Source organism: Halichoerus grypus, chromosome 3, assembly GCF_964656455.1.
Source record: "Halichoerus grypus chromosome 3, mHalGry1.hap1.1, whole genome shotgun sequence".
In the NCBI taxonomy this organism is placed as follows: Eukaryota; Metazoa; Chordata; class Mammalia; order Carnivora; family Phocidae; genus Halichoerus; species Halichoerus grypus.
In genome coordinates, this window is record NC_135714.1 from 6,476,640 (window position 1) to 6,495,381 (window position 18,742).

At 46.5% G+C, this 18,742-nt stretch overlaps 1 protein-coding gene and 1 long non-coding RNA gene across 6 annotated transcripts in view; one reads left to right on the forward strand and one right to left on the reverse strand.

Moving 5' to 3' along the window:
- Window positions 1-7,636, reverse strand: part of LOC144381322 (uncharacterized) — a 29,910-nt gene extending 22,274 nt beyond the window's left edge. For all 3 annotated transcript variants that reach the window (XR_013446271.1, XR_013446269.1, XR_013446270.1), the window contains exons 1-2: window positions 6,824-7,636; window positions 6,290-6,442 (exon numbers count right to left, since the gene is read on the reverse strand). This is a non-coding gene — a long non-coding RNA (uncharacterized LOC144381322). The remainder of the gene's footprint in view (window positions 1-6,289; window positions 6,443-6,823) is intronic.
- A 106-nt stretch (window positions 7,637-7,742) lies between these two features.
- TMEM128 (transmembrane protein 128) lies at window positions 7,743-18,329 on the forward strand. 3 transcript variants are annotated; one of them, XM_036110532.2, is made up of 5 exons: window positions 7,743-8,014; window positions 9,443-9,581; window positions 13,393-13,551; window positions 16,196-16,304; window positions 17,718-18,329. In XM_036110532.2, the coding sequence occupies exons 1-4, from the start codon at window positions 7,918-7,920 to the stop codon at window positions 16,293-16,295; spliced, it is 495 nt and encodes a 164-aa protein (XP_035966425.1). In that variant the 5' UTR covers window positions 7,743-7,917; the 3' UTR covers window positions 16,296-16,304; window positions 17,718-18,329. The 3 variants fall into 3 exon arrangements, with proteins under 3 accessions (XP_035966425.1, XP_035966419.1, XP_035966420.1); XM_036110526.2 differs by having other exon boundaries at window positions 7,751-8,014; window positions 9,440-9,581; window positions 16,471-18,329; XM_036110527.2 differs by having other exon boundaries at window positions 7,755-8,014; window positions 9,440-9,581.
- Window positions 18,330-18,742: the final 413 nt, after the last annotated feature.

Genomic DNA, 18,742 nt, shown 5'->3' on the forward strand with positions numbered 1-18,742 from the left:
AGAAAAAAAAACAAAAAGTCAAGGCAACAGAACTTTCTCAATGTTAAGGTGTCCCTGCCTGGAAAATCATCTGCCTCTTGGCATTTGTCACCATGCATGCGATTCTAGCTCAGATGCTATGGGAGTGGCCATAAACTTTTATAGCACTGGGTCATTTTTCAAATTTATCCGTATTTCATGATATTCCACAAATGCACCTGGCACTCTATGATCTGGGAGTGGTTTTGATACTATTCAGTAGTTGAATAGTTGAGTAGTATTTGAACGAGTTTGAGAATCGTGGGTTAAGGGGCGCCAGTGGTTTCCAATCACTGTCATGATGGCAGGCAGTGATCTCAAGGCTCTCTGTGCCCACCTGTGTTGGTCCCTGAAACCAGGCCTCCTTCCAGCCTCGTCAGGGCCCTGGTGCTGTGATTCGTGATGTGGCCTCGAGAACGGGGACTCTGCTCTCCACCACCAATCTCAGAAGACTGGGATTTTATCCCCCTTGTTTTGCTTTTTTAACATGAGGTTTCCTCAGGAGTTGTGGCCATGGCATTGGGGTGATGCCCAAGGAGGGTGGAGAGTCCAACGGACCCTCTGCGATCGAGGATTCGCCCTCCAGTACAACCTTGTAATGCCTTCATTTTCCTGAGGTTGGCAGGAGGATTTCCCTATGGCTCTGTTCGCATATTTGCTTTTGTGACTTTCAGGGCATCGGTCCTCATGTGTTGCGTGTCTTAAGGAATGACAGGCAGATTCTTACTGGCATAAAAGCAACCCTCAGTTTGCATTTCTGTACCATTGTCTGGCATGCCTTAAGACTTCATGCGAGGTACAGCAACTAGATTTTATCTCACCTATTGACACTAGTCAATTGGTGGTGATTTTCTGGTGGTCTTCAGGATGGGGAGGCCCTACCCTGGTGCTTAGGAAGGGTAAGAAATGCCGTGATTGATTAGCGATGTCTGCCATGGGTCCGGGTGGGACAGGGGCAATCAGGTCACCACATTCTCCCTTCCTGTGTCCAGCTGAATGAATGAAGTGGTCCAGCACCGCAGAGCCAGGATCCGGCAGGAATGAGCTCTGGGCACTCTGACTTTTCTACAGCTTATGTGCTGAGACACTCTGAGTCCTCAGAGCCAGCTCAGCGTGGCAGCTCAGAGCTCAGGCTCTGAAGCCAAACCTGCCTGGGTTCACGTCCACACTCCACTTCACAAGCTATGAGGCGGGGGGCCAAGACCGGGCGATGAGGGGCCTTTCGGCTCTGACAAATAAGGTATGTACTCAGCAATTACAGTGAATCTACCAAACAGATCGTTTAATCCTTCTATCAAGGGGCTAAAGTAAAGCTTCCTCAGATCCCTGAATAAAAAAGCTGCGTGCCTCAGTTTCCCCGTGTATAGAAGGGGAGTCATGCTGGTGACGACCTCACGTGGTTGCTGTGAGGATTAGTCCCCCCAGGTAAGGTGCTGGTCGAAGACAGCCACTGTTTCCATCAGCATCCATCCATCCTGCCGCTCCACAGCCTGACCTCTTCCTACGGGAAGGCCACCAGCCTCACCCTTCAAGGCTGCACTGCTGGGACCTGCTGCTGCCCCACGGGTACAGACCACGTGCCTTTCCGCACCGCCTAGACGCCACCTCCCCGACGACAGTGGGTCCCTCGTACGGAGTCGCCTACGTATCAGGCACCGCGCTAAGCCCTTTACATCTGCATCTACATTTGTATCTGTACGTCTCACAAATCTTTCAACTAATCCAGGAGGGGGGTGTAATGCACCCATTTCGTGGATGAGGAGATGCAGAGAGCTTAAGTGACTTGCCTCAGGTCACGTCAGGAGTAGCAGAATCAGGATGTGAACTCTGCCGTCTCCTTGACATCACTGTTTTTTTCTCCTGATCAAATTTCCCTTTGGTCAGGAGCCCCCTCCTTGTTTCCACCTGCCTTTTCTTAGCATTGATGATTTAGATCATCATTATAAAGACATTCCACGTAAAGCTTTTTAAGCAAATGTCCAGGCCAGGGATTTCCAAGTGGTTTCCACAATGGGTCATGTGATCTCAAAGCCCCTTTCAGAGTTTTAGGCAATTTATGTACTTCAGGGTTACTGGATTTCTGAGAACATTTAGCCTGTATCCCTTCTTCTAATTAAGCTTTCAAGAAATGGCTAAAATAGGGCTTTTATGTTTCTTTACTTAGTGGAAATGCATGATAATGTGAGGTAGACTATAGTATTAAAAATACGGGGGTTTTCTTAAAGGAATAAAAAGAGCTTGTTTTATTTGATCACATGCACACCATTAACAGGCCAAATTCTGGGCACTGAATGATTTAGACATGTCAAGGACAAGACTGGCATTAACAGCCTGGAGGACTCTGGGCATCTGGGAGGGTAGTCAGCCAGGACACACCTCTACTCTCTAGGTTTGCAAGCCTGCTAGAGGCTCTCAACTTAAATGTGAGCAATTAAAACAAGAGACTGTCCTTCCACAGAACACAATGGACCCAAACATTGCTCCCAAATTGGCCACAGAGCCAGAAATTTCAGGAATGCTTAGGGACACCTTCTAGGATTCCTGCCTACCTGGCCTCTCATTCTAGGCCAGTTCACCCCTACCCCCTCCTTCTCCTTCTAGCTTTAGGAACGTTCCGTTTCCCTGTCCTGATCTTGTGGTTGAGCCGATCACCTCCCTGCTACCTGACCCACTGGCAGCTTGGAGGAAGCTTCTCCACTCTTCTCCCCAACACCGTAACCCAGAACACAGCACACTGCCTGTCCTTAGAGGTTCATGGGGGGCAGCTCTTGTCTGGGCAGCAGGGCTCTGGACTCCCACTGATTTCCCTTATCTAAGAATTCCATCTCTCACTGCTGTAGGAGGACGCGACCAGAGAAAACCCCAAAGTGACACAGATGCCGAGGGTCAGAAGCTTGTGTGCCCTGGTGTGGCAATGACCAGAGGGTGACAGCAGGCTCACCACCATCTCAGACACACGGTATCCTCAAAGCCAAGTCATGTGGGCGCTCCTGGAGCTATCCTCACCCAGACTTGATTGAAATCCTAGTTTCCTTCTAATCTTATAAAATACTTCAGAGGAATTCCAAAAGGCTTCTTCAAAAAAAAATTGCACATGCATTTTATGATCATAATGGTTATTGCTGTGGTTGTCATTACTGTTTTGCTTAGGCTGGTTAGGGCTGGTTTTAGTTGTGGTTAACTAAAAACCCTCTCTTGGTATAGCCAGCTGCCTAACAAACAGGCAGGGCATGACTAGGTCCATCTGACGAGGGTTCAGGTAGAGTTATCATGTGGTACGTCCCCTAAGTGACTGAGCATTTCCCACCTGCCAGGACTTTCCAACTACACCCCACCCAGTGGACTCGTTCCCAACTCTGCCTTCACCACAAGCTACAAGTGAAGAAACACAAAACTAAACTAAACATAGGTATGAACGTGATCAGACTTAAAAGATAAACAGTAAAGTGACAAAAGCATAATGACCACAGATCTGATATTCAAAGGCATCCCTGACCTGTAAAAACAAGAATGAAAATCCCCAAAGGAAAATGACGTACAAATAGATAATATGTGAAAAAAAAAAACTGTTAATAAAGAAAAGAAAATCAAAATGGCAGAAACGGGGTGTTTGGGTGGCTCATTCGATTAAGTGTCTGTCTCTTGATTTTGGCTCAGGTTCTGATCTCAGGGTTGTAAGATCGAGCCCTGTGTCGGGCTTTGCATTCAGCATTGAGTCTGCTTGAGATTCTTTCTCCCTCTCCCTGCCCCCCTATTTGCTCTCTCTCTCTCTAAAATATATAAATCTTTAAAAAATAAAAAACAAATAAAATGGTAGAGACACCCCTCTCCCATTATCACTTGGGAAAAATTTACCAAAATCATCAAGCCAGTTGGTGCAAACGTTGAAGATGGTTTCTCCCGCCTGCTGCTGGTGGGCATGCAAAGTGGCGCAGGCTGCCCATTCAGGGGTTGTTTTCAAAGTAGTGATCAAAAGCCTTCAAAATGTTCATGCCTTTTTATGTAGCGATCCCAGTTCTACAGCTTTTTTTTTTTTTTTTTTTTTTAAAGATTTTATTTATTTATTTGAGAGAGAGAGAACGAGAGACAGAGAGCATGAGAGGGAGGAGGGTCAGAGGGAGAAGCAGACTCCCTGCCGAGCAGGGAGCCCGATGCGGGACTCGATCCCAGGACCCCAGGATCATGACCTGAGCCGAAGGCAGTCGCTTAACCAACTGAGCCACCCAGGCGCCCCCCCAGTTCTACAGCTTTAATCAGGGAAACGGAGTTGTGCAGAAAGAGAAACCTATACTTCATTGCATTGCTTATATAATTAAAAGACTTTTTTTAACTGGCTTTCTTTTCGGAATGAAGGGCGGTATCCCAAGAGACACAAACGAACATTTACTGAGTACTTCCCATAGGCCAGGCGCTTTCCTCAGAGTTCTGCACGTCTGACCTCATTCCTGGACTTGCTCACCATCTGGCTGGGCCCAGTGCAAGAGCTACATGGCACAGCAGGAGGACAGAGCTGACTGGTCCGGACTCAGGGGGGCAGGTAACACAAAACCACTTAAGTAGCATTCGTTTCTTAAAAAATGATTTTTGGTGGTTTTTTTTGGCTCAGAAATCGGTGATGTCTCAGCAATGGACTAATAACGGAGGGTAAAACTTATTGAGAACTTATTCTGCATCAGACGCTGTTCTAAATGCTTTGCATGTATTAATACTTTTGATCTCTACCCAATCTTGTGAGGTAGATGCTATTCTTAACCCATTTTGCAAGCGAGGAAACTAAGGCAGAAGAGCGGATATGTGGCGTGCCCAACGTTGAAACAGCCAGTCATGGCAGAATCAGTAATGCCAGTCAGCCAGGCAGCTAGCTCCAGAGCTCGTGTTCTTACCTAGGTTAACCAGGGCTTGGCTGGAGTCAGGAATTGAAACGATGCTACCAACAACGCTTGGCTTGCATCTCAGAGCTTCCTTCCTAGGTAGGCTTCCTCCGTGGGTCTCCATGGTGGCAGCCCCAAGACCACATTGACTTCACAGCTTATCATACCAACAAAGGAGGTCTTCCCAACAGCCCCAGCCCAAGTCCCAGGGACTGTCAGGTCTGGTTTGGGTCCGGGGTCCTCCCCTAGGACAGGCTCAGTCTCATGAGAACTCTGCGGGACTACTATAGAGAGCAGGAAAAGCAGCTTCTCAGAGGAAGGGATGTGTGTTCACAGTGAAGACCAGTCAACTGTGACCAAGGGTCAAGGTGAAAACCGGCTAATGAAATTCCTGCTACGTGCCAGGTGTTTGCAAGGCACTGGGCATCTCTGACCCATAAAAATAAGCAAAGAATGAAAATCCCCAAAGGAAAATGACGTACAAATAGACAATATGTGGGGAAAAAAACTGTTAATAAAGAAAAGAAAATTAAAATGGCAGAAACAGGGTGTTTGGGTGGCTCAGTCGATTAAGCATCCGAACTCTTGATTTCAGCTTAGGTCATGATCTCAGGGTCATGAGATCTTGAACCTGACTGAGACCTGATTGTGGGTGATATGGTTGTCGCCCACAATCAGGTGGGAGAGCACAAGCGGAAGTTAAAATCACAACAAGAATCCTTTCTGGAGCCCAAGGAGAAGGGACTAACTGATCAGGAGGTGAGCAGGATCTGGAAGGCCAAGTAAGTAGTAGTGAATAGTAACTACCTGCTTGAATGCATACCACATGCCGGACACTAGGCTAAGCGATCAGTACACATTTATCATCACTCTGCTACCTAGTGTGTCACCGATGAGGACACTGATACTTAGAACAATGAAATACTTTGCCCAAGGACCCATCATGATGGAGCCAGGATTCAAAAGTCTATAAACACATTGGACATAACCAAGTTGCTAAGGAGAGCCAGCAAAGGTCATAGTCAATTTCATTTTTCCCCATAAGTAATTGACATTGAAAATGAAATCCCTTGGTTGGTAGCAATCTGATATCAGGTATCTATGAAGGTACACAGAACACACAGTTAAGAACTTATTTAACTGGCCCCAGCAATGAAGATGCAGTCATTAAATACTGGACTTTTTCCAACCTGCTTTTAAGTATCATCAATATGGTGTACGAGTAGTGCCATTAAAAATATCAGGGGAAAAAGGCTAAAAGGACTTCAGATCCAAATACAAAGACCCTGAAACCATCAAAGGGGAAACCGGATCTGACCTGAACATACTACATATGGAAACCCTGGAATCACTGTGATGCTCTGGGGAATATTCCGTTACAAGGGAGACCCAGCACTGACCTTTTTGCAAGGAGACAATCAACAGAAGACTGTATTTGATAGGAGGAATTCACTTCCTGTTCACAAGGCTTCTAACCCTGTACAGGAGAGAGAAGAGGGGAGGGCAAAGACCGCAGCTGGCTTTGAACTGATGAACCCTGGTTCTTGAGGAGTCTGAAAAGAAAAAGAAAAAAGGAGGTATTATGATCTGCCCAGCTGTTACATCCTTTGCTCCTTCGCTAGAAAAGCTGAAGGAATGACAGAAGCCAACCAGCAGAAACTTGACATTCTTCTCTTGAATATTTATTACATCTCTTCTGCAAATACTCACGACATATAGAAGATACCGGAGTGCTTATTAATTCAAATTTTACTTCCCGGGTTGCTTTCTGGGCTACCCGCCCCTGTACTCAATCCACCTCAAGCCACTGTCCCTGCTGCCCACACGCCCAGCAGAGCACACCGCCCCTTATTTGGTGCCTCCATAACCCCACATACAGTATTTCTATTATGGCCTTGTATTGAAATCAACTCCTCCACTAGATTCTAACTCACCTCTGTCGCCAGCACTTTAGCGGATACAGCTGCTGAGAAAATGCTGACTGAATTAATTTAAAAAATGCTTCTGTACATTTATAAACACTGCACTACACTGTAGGAGTTCTCTGCCGTCATCTTCGGTCCGGGAGCTGCGCAAGGGCAACGTCCTGTCTCACTCATCTTTACCTCCATTGCGGAGCATGGGGTCTTAACAGTTCCCAGCAAAGAGCAGGTGCTCAGTAATCATGTTTCAGTGATTTCTCAACACGTGATGCGTAGCGCGGGGTAGGAGAGTAATAAACCGGACTACTGCTAGAGAAAAGCTGGGGAATTCGTGACACAGTCTTTTTTGGTTGATGGGCGTGATGCGAAGCGGCAGTTCTCCGGGCAGGTACAAATTTGGCTCCCATGTTCCCGGCGGGAGCAATTTCTCACGAGTCAGGAGGGGGCTAACACGAACCACACAGGGGTGCTCCCCGCTTAAAACCCACAACAGACCCAAGGTATAGGCAGGTATAACCCCCGTGGTGCCGAAGATACAGCCCCAGACACGTTTCTCTTGCCCAAGCCCATCCAAGCGGAAGGGGCCAGGCCCGAGGCTCGGCAGCAGGCACCTGGGACAGGCCGGCGGGCCTTTCGTCCTCCCGGGGCTGCCTTTGGCCCTTTCAAGTCTAGCTGGGCGACTCCTGAAGAGGAGGAGCAGAGAAGAAGCCGGGGTGCTAAGACGCTTTGGGAACAGGGGAGTCGGAGGAGGCTCGGGCCGGAAAGAGCCGAGGGAAAGAGGCGCCGCTTAGCCGCGCCCCCTCGCCTGGCACGCGTTCGGCGGCATTAATAAGCTTGGTCCTTCTGGGCTTCCGTAGGCCGGAATCCACTTGGGAGAGCTTCGCGGGGGCAGGATCAGTATTTTGAAATTCAAATCATGTTTGCGTACTCGAACTTGGAGGTTGCGAAGCCATCCCCACCCAAGATTCTCACCAACTAAAACCGCGAAGACTACATAATCCCCACCCCTCACAGTAGAAGGTCCCCCGTCGGGGATCCGATCGCGGAACTTCCTCCTGCAGAGATCCGATTGCGTCACTTCCGTCGCGCTTCTGGGAGGTGCCAAGATGGACGCTCCGCGGGCCCGGGAGCAGCTCCGGCGGCGATACCTGTTCCCGCCGGACACCGAGGCCCCGCTGGACAGCGAGGGCTACGCCGGGCCGGGTGAGGCGCTCCCCCGGGCGCGCCCCGAGCCGCGCCGAGGTGGCCGGAGTCGAGGCGCCCGGAAACGGCCGGCTCCGCGGGCCTCCGGCAGCCCTGCCCTGGCAGGAGGGACCGGGTTTTGTTTTTCGAGGCTTGCCAAGTAATTTTGCAAGTCGGGTACTTAGCTTAATGAAAGATTCCTAGTGATCGCGTAGCCCCGCGCATCTTCATCCCAGCTGCGCTTCAGCATTCTCAGGAGAGCTGGTTTAACACCTGTTTCGTAATATCCATTAAAATAAAAAATGCCGTCCGGTTGTATTTCTAAGAATCTACCGAAGAATTACACTCTTACCAAAACCCGACGACGTATGTGCAACTTGCTTAACCTCAGCTTTGCTTGTAATAGCGAACGGCTGAAAATACCTAATTGCCCATAAGCAGAGAGCTGGTTAAATACATACATGACACAGCAGGCAGACTTTTTTTTTACCAGGGTGGATGATTTTCAGAGGGAAGCGCAGAACAAAGTATGGTATGCCACCATTTGGGTACGAACCTGGTAACGTGTGATGTGTGTTCTCCTGTAAATGCACAGAATATGGAAGAATTCATAGAAGTTGGTATTGGTAATTGCTTTGGGGTTGAAAAACTAGGGTTAAGGGTAGGAGATTTCATTGCGGATCTTGTTTTCCTGTATGTTGTAAATCATGTACATTTATTACCCTTTTAAAAATAAACAGAAATCACGCCCAGGCATGCTTATTTATAAATTGTATTCCAGTGGTTCTCACAAGAACTGAGAGAGAGGGCATGCCACTCATCTGGTGAACTTGTTAGAAATAACTCATCAGACCCAACCCGAGCCACCTTTTCTTTCAGATTGGGTCTCAAATGGAAGAAATTTGATTTGTCCGTCACCTGTCTAGACACTACTGTGCCAAGACTAGACCTCCAGTGTGCCCTTGCCACTTTTGAGCTGCCTCAAAAGGTTGTGTTTGTTTGCAATAATTAAAATATGTAGTTAAAAGTAGTATTTTGGGGGAAATTACAAGTCCATTTTGTGCTGTAATGTCTGATGTCTGCATTTTTCTTAATTAACAAGATTAACTGCTTTCTTAGGCAATATATGAAACGTAATACTAAAATTCTACATTACCCGGTGGTGTCATTGTTTCCAAAAGACGATAATAATTGTAAATTTGATTTTAAAATTTGCTTAGAGGGAAAAAGCTTCCTATATTGAACATGTTTTATGGCAGGTTCCTATTAATTACTTCTGCATATATAAACCTATTTGGGTGGTTGTTCAGAAGAAAGTGGTACTCTAATTAGAGAGAATCTGGGTTTTGGAAAGGTCCAGGAAATTATTTTATCCAGCTTAAAATAGCTATTTTTTTCTTATAAATTTATGGTAACTTGATAAGTTAAAATCTCCCTTATTTGCAGAAGCCTCTACAGCTGTTGAAAAAAAGGAGAAACCTCTTCCAAGACTTAATATCCATTCTGGATTCTGGATTTTGGCATCCATTGTTGTGACCTACTACGTTGATTTCTTTAAAACCATTAAAGAAAACTTTCACACTAGTAGGTGAGAAAACTTTATTGCTTTCTAGGTTAAGCACCATCATCGTATTTTTCATGTTCTGTTTTGTCAGTTGAATTTTGCAAATGTTTAGAAAGCTCTTACTTCCTGCCAGGCACCGTGTTAGAGGTACTAGTGATACAAAGGTGAGTAAGAGAGTGTGTGCTTTGGACCGGACAGCAGAACGTATGAGCCTGGAAAGTACTTCAGTATGCCCTTCAGCACAAGTCTCTTGTAGGATGGCAAAGTAGTGAATTTGAGAACCAGATCCATTTGTGAAAGATGGAAGAAGAAAGATTCTGCCTGATGGTCTCTCTGAAGATAAAGTGTAGGAGCACTGGGAGGAGGGGGTGAGGACTGTAGTGGGTAAGAACTGGGTCTCAGAGCTTGTTGTCAGAGGTAGTTACAGCTAATAAGGTAACTACAGGGAGTGATTGAATTAGAGTTGATGTCACTCGAGGGAGGAGTTGGGAGCTGATGTCAAATCATCAGTCATTCAGGAGGATTGGGATCTCTTTGGTATAATCTCAGGAGCTGACATGGGGGACAAGGTTGTGAATTAGGCCTGAGTCCTCACTGAACATTGGACAATGTTCTGGAGGCCCCCCATAGCAGAACAAAGAGGGGGAGATGTTGATGACCATTGGAACTGGCATTGGGGGGAGGTTTGCATAGGATGAGAGCACAATTGTTCACAAGGAGCAGCAGGGCTAGAAAGGTGTGGATAGGACTGTTTGATCCCACGTTACCTTTTCTTCAAAGTCCTTCAGGAAGATCGGTGACCATTGGAGGGAGAGCCAGGAGATGCATGCAGTCAGGAGAAAGGCATATGGGACTTTAAACTGTTGGAAGGAAAGAGCTTGTTCTCTCTTTCCTCATTCCTGTGAGCTGGAGCTTTCCTTAAACACTCCCATCTTTCTGCCCTTTGCCCTCCTTGTTCCTTCCCTGACTGATCTGGGATGAAGAACCAGACGTGTCGCTCAGCACCTTCTTTCTCTTGGGATCCAGCTGCCCATTGGAAGCACAGATTCCAGTCTCTTTCTCTGCCGTCATTTCTGGGGGCAGCCCTGACGTGCGAGGGTCTCTAGGTTTTCACATCAACTTGGAGCCTGGTGGGTATGTCTGGTCACCAAAGCCATCTTCCCGTAGCTCCATCAGTAAAAAAAAAAAAAAAAAAAAAAAGCTGACAGTTGACCTTATCAGCCTAACTCCTGCGTATCTCTCAGTTGGTTTAGAACCTGGGCTGGGGAAAGAGAGAATGGTTACTTTGCCCACCAGCAGTAGCAGCTGTCTCTTTGTTATTCAGATGTGTCATGAGAGCCTGTGATGTGATGGCGATGATTAAGGCACATGTCTAGCCCCTCACCAGTCCCTTACGGTCCAGGATGGATAAATCGGTCATGTGGTGGGTGCTGTGTAAGTTTATGCACAGGATTTACCTCTGTCGCCTTATATTAAGTATTCTCACTAGTTTAAGGAATTGGTGAGGTAAGGGATAAGTAGTTACACGTAAAAGGTGCTGGAGGCACACACGGTCATGTGGCAGAGCCAGGACTCGGAATCTGGAGCCAGGCCTTGGAGCAGGAGAAGGAAGTAGAAGTCACAGGCCTGGCCTCAGAAAAGCGTCCCCTTAGATAAAAAAGACATGAACGGATACCCACAGGCTGAGGATTTTGAGCAGCCCTGGATTCTTGCTGAGGGCCTCAGTAAGCAGTGGGGAGTTGGAGCCGTGCGATGAGAGCAATACCTGAGAGGGAGTGCGGGCCGTGATCTGCTTTCTTGCATATGGTTCATTCTTCTGATACCTGAGGTCATTGCTTATTTCTTGCCCCACCGTTAGCCCAAGTTCAGAAGCTCGAGGCGTTAGGGTTCTTTAAATCTGTGCGAGGTTAGGGGTGCCTGGATGGCTTAGTCGGTTGAGGGTCTGACTCTTTCAGCTCAGGTTATGGTCTCAGGGTTGTTAAGATTGAGTCCTGCGTCAGGCCTTGTGCTGAGCACGGAGCCTGCTTAAGATTCTCTCTGCTCCCCCCTCCCCACACACCACTGCCCCAGCTGGCGTATGCTCTCTCTCTCTCTTAAAAAAAATTTTTTAATCTATGCAAGGTTGTAAGATTGTATGTTCAAAGACAGGAGAGACAGGTCAGCATTAAAGTGAAACATCATGATGCTTTGAAAATGTCAATTTTTAGGAAACTGCTGGGTGTGTGTGTGTGTGTGTGTGTGTGTGCGCGCGCGCGCGCGCACACACCGAGGAGCTAATTAAAACTGCAATGGAAATTACCATCCCAGATGCCCAGGCTCTTCTTCATACCCACCAAGCCAGAATCTGGGAGGCTGGGGCAAGTTAGCTTCCTTTTGGAATGTTGCAGTGACTGATACACACCCAGGGTTGAGGGCCACTGACTTGCGCTATCATTTTGATTCAGGCAAGTTCTTCAACTGTTGCTATCCTCTACCATATCGGGACTCCATGGCCGTGCTAGGATTCTATATGAAGTTAAAAACGGACGAACAGAAGGATCCTGACCAAGCAAGGAGGTCACTAACAGTGTTCCTCAACCTTGTTAGCACCTCCTAAGGAGCCTTTGCAAGACATGCTATTCCTTAGTGCCCCCTTACATACTGTATGAGTATCTGTGCTTTGTATGTGCAGAAAGAATAAGATTATTTCCTCACTTTGGGGGCAACATCGCCCCTGTTGAGAATGCACACTAGCGGAAGAGAGGTCTTTGAAGACCTCTTTGAAGAGGAACATGGAAATATTTTTTTTTCATGGATCCCCTCTGGAATAGTGATGATTACCACTGGGCATTAACTGTGTGGGAAGCACTTTTCTGAGCAGCTGTGTGACTCTCACAGCTATTCTATAAGTCCTGGTAATGTTTCCAAAGCCCCATGAGGTTAAGTAATTTGCCCAGAGCCACAAAACTAGTCCTGCTGGAGCTGAGATCCAAACCCAGACCAGCAGATGTGAAAGGCTGCACCCTCCTGCCTCTCATCATTAATCCCAGAACCCAGCGTCATAAAATGCCTTAAAGGAATCTGGAACCTTGCCACGGTTGGATGTGCACTCACTGCCAGTGTCACTTGACTGTTCCAGCCCCCCTGTGACCCCTCTCTCATCTACGCAGAACACTGGTGTTCTCCCCTCGGAGAAGCGAAAGATAATGGGGACATTGGGAAACAGGAAAAGGGCTTCGTTCCCCAAATCTGGCCTCCTCCCCTGACCAGCAGAGGCGAGGAGGCTGCCTTCACACGCAGAGTCGGCTCTTGGGTAGAATGAGAAGTGAGAAAAAGCCACTGCCCCTCGGAGGGTTGGAGCTCTTCTCAAAATGGGTGTGTTTCCCTAAGAAACCTGTTGTGAGAGGCAGTTTGAAGAAACCGTCTTCCAAATTGATTGTCCGTATTCCCCAAAACCCTCCTTGACTTGGAGGAGTTCATGGTCCCTGTTTCTTACTGTCACACTCAGATCTTCAGAAAGAGACAGAAAGCTGCTGTCTCTCCTGGATCGTGAAAGCAGACGCATCGCCGTGAGCTCGCTCGTGCTTTGGGTCGTGGTTTTGGAGCGTGCGCAGCACACGAGTGTTTAAAGCCTCCCTTTCTTGCTGCTGCATGTGCTGGCCTCCTGTCTCACCCCATCTCCTGGTAGATAGAGGCCTTCCGAAAGCTGGGACTCAGGAGCTGTGGGTCCCTCCGGGCCCCTTGCCCAGCTGAGGCTCCCCGTGAAAATCGATTGTTAGGCTGTCCGTGAGAACGCTAAGACGTTTAAGCTCACTCGCTAAGTGCTGTCAGCCCTCCTGTCGCTTCTGTCTCGCAGTTGGTTTGTCGTTGGCGGCGCCCTGCTGCTCGTCAGCCTGTCGATTGCATGTTACTGCATCCTCTACCTGGAGTGGTGTCGTGGAATTGAAGATTATGACGTCAAGTACCCCACCTTGATACCCATCACAACCGCTACTTTTATCGCGGCCGGGATTTGGTAAGTTAACTTTGAAATGACTAACAGGAATAAAACAGTTTTTGATCGGTGCTGATGTACGTGGTCCAAAACTTAAAGGAAAGGAGTAACGGGAAAATGGCCTCCTGTCATTGCTGGTCTCGGAGTCCCTTTCCAGTAGGATCTTTCTTTATATATTTAGCTATTTAATACGCAAATGGTGACATGCTATATATATTCTGCATTTTGCTTTTTCAGTCATTTTCGTTGTGAAATATAATACATATAGAAAGTGGAAAACACTAAATTGTACAGCTGAACGAGTTAAGAGATGCATTGATGAAAGCCCACCCAGGTCAAGAAGGAGAACCGTTCCAGCCCCAGAATCCCACCCCCACCCCCAGGCGCCATCCTTCCTGCCCAGGGACAGACACTGCCCCGACCTGTGTGGGACTTGATTTCTTTTGCATCTCTTAAATACTCTTATTTTTGTTTTGTCTGTTTTTGAACTTGATAGAAATGGAGTCGTATATTGTGTGTTCTTTTACATTTGGCGGTTTACACGCAATATTATGTATGCTGTTTATTACTCTCCTGCTCAAAACTTCAGAGACAGAGGGAAAGCTGCTGTCTTTCCTGTATCGTGAAAGAAAACGCGTCGCCATGAGTGGAGTTGTGGTTTGGACGGGGCTTTATGGGCGTGTGCAAAGCCTCACTTTTGTTCCTGCCTCATGTCTCAGTCTCATCCTGTGTCACCCCATCTCCCGTTGGATCTGCCTTGTGTCTCACGGCTGCTCACTGCTGGTAGCATTCCAGCCTGTCACTGAATCCCAGCTCTTCGGCTCTACTGTCCATAGCATTTGGATTATTTCCAATTTGGTGATGTTTTTAAGGATGCTGTTACCGTTATGGACTAGGACTCTGGTGCACACGTGTCTGTTGGAGGTATCCATGCTCACACGTGTGTGTGTACATATCTTTAGAAGTGAAATTGCTGGCTCATAGATTGTACATAGCTCCACTTTCAGTAAATAGCGCCACCTCTTTTCCAAAGTGTTCATTTTTTTTTAATGGAGCCATGTGGTTGATAATTCTTCCATATTGGTACATACAGATGTGCCTTGTTGTTTTGAATTGTTACATAGTTATTACATAGACATAACCAGGATTTATTTAACCCCCTCCTGTTGGATTTAGAGTTGTTCTTACTGTTTTGCTGCTATAAAAACACCACAGTGTCCTTCTTAATAGTTATTCAGTGAAAAACATTGATTTTTTTTAATGTGTATAAAAGTATACTTGCTCACTGAAGAAGAATCTATTACAGAAAAACACAAAGGAAATAAATCACCCTGATCCTGCTAGGCAGAGAGAAGAACTACTCTTATATGTTGTGTATATTCCTGTAGCTTTTTTCCTTTTTCTGTAATAATTGAATTTTGATTTTGGAATAACCATATACTTTTGTACATGTTCAGTTTAAATGCATGTTTTTTATGATGAATTTTCTGTATTTGAAGTTTAAGGGTATTGACACCTATTACCTTGTAATGTGGACGTTACTAACCCTTCAGTGACGTGGGGGACAGGTGTGCTCTTTTATATTATATGAGTAAGATCACCCCAGAAATGTCAGTTTTTAGAACAGTGGGACTGTAGGGGCGCCTGGGTGGCTCAGTTGGTTAAGCGACTGCCTTCGGCTCAGGTCATGATCCTGGAGTCCCGGGATCGAGTCCCGCATCAGGCTCCCTGCTCAGCAGGGAGTCTGCTTCTCCCTCTAACCCTCCCCCCCTCATGCTCTCTCTCTCATTCTCTCTCTCAAATAAATAAATAAAATCTTTAAAAAAAAAAAAAAAAAAAAGAACAGTGGGACTGTAGCTGTTTAAAGTTCTCTTTATCAAAGTGTTACACATTAAAATCTTAATTTAATTGACTACAGTTTTCGCTAAGTAACTTCTGGTTCTGCAAATTCAGTCCATAAAAATCATTTGCACTTAGAAGCTGTCTTATTCTTACCTTGGTGACAGGAATAGTGTTTTTCTCAATAGGAAATTTTTTTTTACTGTTTTCTTTTTTTTTTAAAGATTTTATTTATTTATTTGACAGAGAGAGACACAGCGAGAGAGGGAACACAAGCAGGGGGAGTGGGAGAGGGAGAAGCAGGCCTCCTACGGAGCAGGGAGCCCGATGGGGGGCTCGATCCCAGGACCCTGGGATCATGACCTGAGCCGAAGGCAGATGCTTAACGACTGAGCCACCCAGGCGCCCCTCAATAGGAAATTTAATAGCAACTTATAAGTGATTATTTTTTCTTTCTGTTTCTAAGAAAAAAATATTTGAAACTGTTTTGACCGTGATCGTTTGATGGCGTGTGGATCGTAAAAGGCAGTAGCCACTGTCATTCCTATTCCATCACAGACACTGACTTTTAAACCCTCAGGTTCCTCTTGGGCAGCTCTCATGGGAGGACCTTTAGCGGTTCCAGTTCCAAATACTTTTGGAAGAGTTTGAGATATTTCCACGTTGGGCTAAATCACATGGTGGAGAAACATGACATGCATAGAAAGTTGCTGGCTAGGTAAACTTCCCCAGACTGAGGAACAGTGGGTTCTCCTAGATTCCACTGTGGGCTGTGTGTGTAGACTGCAGCCGGAGCTGCTAACTGTGTGCGCTTTGTCCTTTTCAGCTTCAACGTTGCTCTGTGGCACGTGTGGTCCTTCCTCACCCCGCTGGTGTTGTTTACTCAGTTCATGGGGGTTGTGATGCTCATCTCACTCCTCGGATGATTTCTAAAGGTAGGAGTTCTGGAATGGTATTTCTGATATTGAACTCATTGGAACAATGACTTCCTCTATGACAGTTTTCAGGTGGCGGCCCACCAATGGCAGACTACTTAGCAACTGTTCATTTACTGAACTGAGATGAAAGGGACTGAGACCCCTTTCCTTTTGCATAATTTAGCGCTCCTTCGATATGGCACCCGCCCTTCAGAGATGTCACCAAGACAGTACCCGCACCCTCCAGTACGGAAAAGTTCACGCTGTAGGTTATTTTCTCCTGAAGTCAGCTTCCATCACCTGATACACACGTGACGACTGGCCAGGTCGTTCTGACGGATTGGCAACGTAGGAAGAACGGGCACTCTAGCCCACTCTGACTGTTCTGGCTGCTTCCTAACGGACGACGCATCAACCTTTTCCTTCCATGTTCCGTATAGGATTTCTTCCTCTCCACCGACAACTGCCCCCCTGGGCCCGCTGCCTTGCACAGTGGGGTCTGTTTGTCGAGTATCAGATGACTCATTTATCACACAAATATGTATTGAGAACACTCCCTCTACGTGCTGAGGGACATGGGGAGAAAGACCGAGGCAGCCCCTCCCTTCCCGTCACTTACTTCAGAGCTTGGAGGACATCTACTTGGTGCATCACTTTACAGGCATGAAAACAGGCCCAGAGAAGTAAAAGTTAATATATACTAAGTAAATGACTGGGGTGCTAAAGAGAACTGGCTTCAGCTAACAGCATGTGCTCCCTTTGGAGTTTTATTTTTTCTTTTTAAAGATTTGATTTATTTGAGAGAGAGAGAGAAGGAGGGAGCACACTAGTTGGGGGGAGCTGCAGAGGGAGACGGAGAAGCAGGCTCCCCCCTGAGTGTGGGGCCTGACGTGGGGTTCAGTCCCAGGACCTCACGATCATGACCTGAGCTGAAGGCAGGTGCTTAACCGGCTGAGCCACCGAGGCGCGCCCCCCCCCAACTTCGGCATTTTAAAGGAGAGTCACTGTACCCACATAAAGGAGAAACGGACATAATGTCATTGCTGCCAGGCTGCAAGTCGTCGCTGTCATGGCCCTGACCGCGCTGGGGTGGAGAGTCCCCTCCACAGGCTGTGCTGTGTCCGGGGCCACCTGGCCTCTCTCAGTAGCCCTTTCTCCTGGTTCAGGTGTGTCACCACAAGACGTCGCCTCACCTGACCACGTGTCCTGCCTCTCCCCTTCTCTCAGGTGTCGTTAACATTTTTGGCTGTTCAGTTTTGACTTTTTACACATGTTCAGGAGCTTTTGACTTCCTGCTGATGTGAATTTATATTTGGTAATGGAGAGCCAGAGATGTTGTAGACATGTGGACTAAACTGTGCTTCTCACAACAGATCCAGAAGCTGAAGATAGAATGTCTCACGTCGGATATCAATGCTCGTTTCCTTTCAGGTTTTAGAGCGCGTCAGTGTGAACGCTTCAACCCCCAGCCGGCTGAAAGCTTCGCAGACGTAATGGAAATGCTACAGTGCGTTTTTGCATCTAGGAAGTGAGTGGTTTCCTGGGAAAAATTTTAACTTTGCAGTCTGGTTGAAATCAGAATAAATTCAAGCTCTTTTGCCTGTTCTTAAACTCAATAATTATTGAATTTTTCAAATTCAAAATAGAAGTAGTTGGTTTGCAGTGTTAATCTGTTTGAATCATTGGCGAAAGTATTGGTGTAAACATTTAAGCAGCGTTTCATTATAGGTACATGATGTCCTCCCAAAATTGCAGATAAGTTGTTTGCTCTTTGGTTGTATACGATCACTGGGTGTATATAAAGGAATGATCGTGTCCTGTGCCTTTAACCCAGCTTCAGCAATTACTATATTTCTCATTTTTATAATAGTCTTGTTAGGTGAGAGGACCATTTGGAAGCATTTTATGTGTTCCTATCACTTTAGATTTCATCATGTGTAAATTCCTGGGTTTCTAGCATTTGTTTAACATAGGCACTTTTAATCATTTTTAATTATGTATAATTTTTTCCTTAATGTTTAAATAAAATATTTTTATAACTTTCTTGTGGGTTTTCTTACTACAGGTTTTGGAAAGTTTGTTTTCAGCTATTAGAGTTAACTAAAGGAATAGGGCTTCTTAGAGATGTCTACTCTGCTCTTTAAAGATCTCAGGAAGACACTGTTCACACTTTAAAATGCAAATATGTTCACGTTAAACCCAAACATCATACGCCTTGTGGTGTTGATCCTCACCCCACCCCCTCAAAAGGGACTTCTGCTGATAGTGGGATTCAGTCACCACTTGTGTCTGGCTTGGATCCCACCCTGCACCTACCATGACCGGACCTTGAGTAGTAACCTTTCTCCAGCTGTGAAGTGGGAACAATATCTGTTTTGTAGGGTTGTGGATAGTAGGAATAATGTTTACAAAACACCCATTACAGGGCGCCTGGGTGGCTCAGTCGTTAAGCGTCT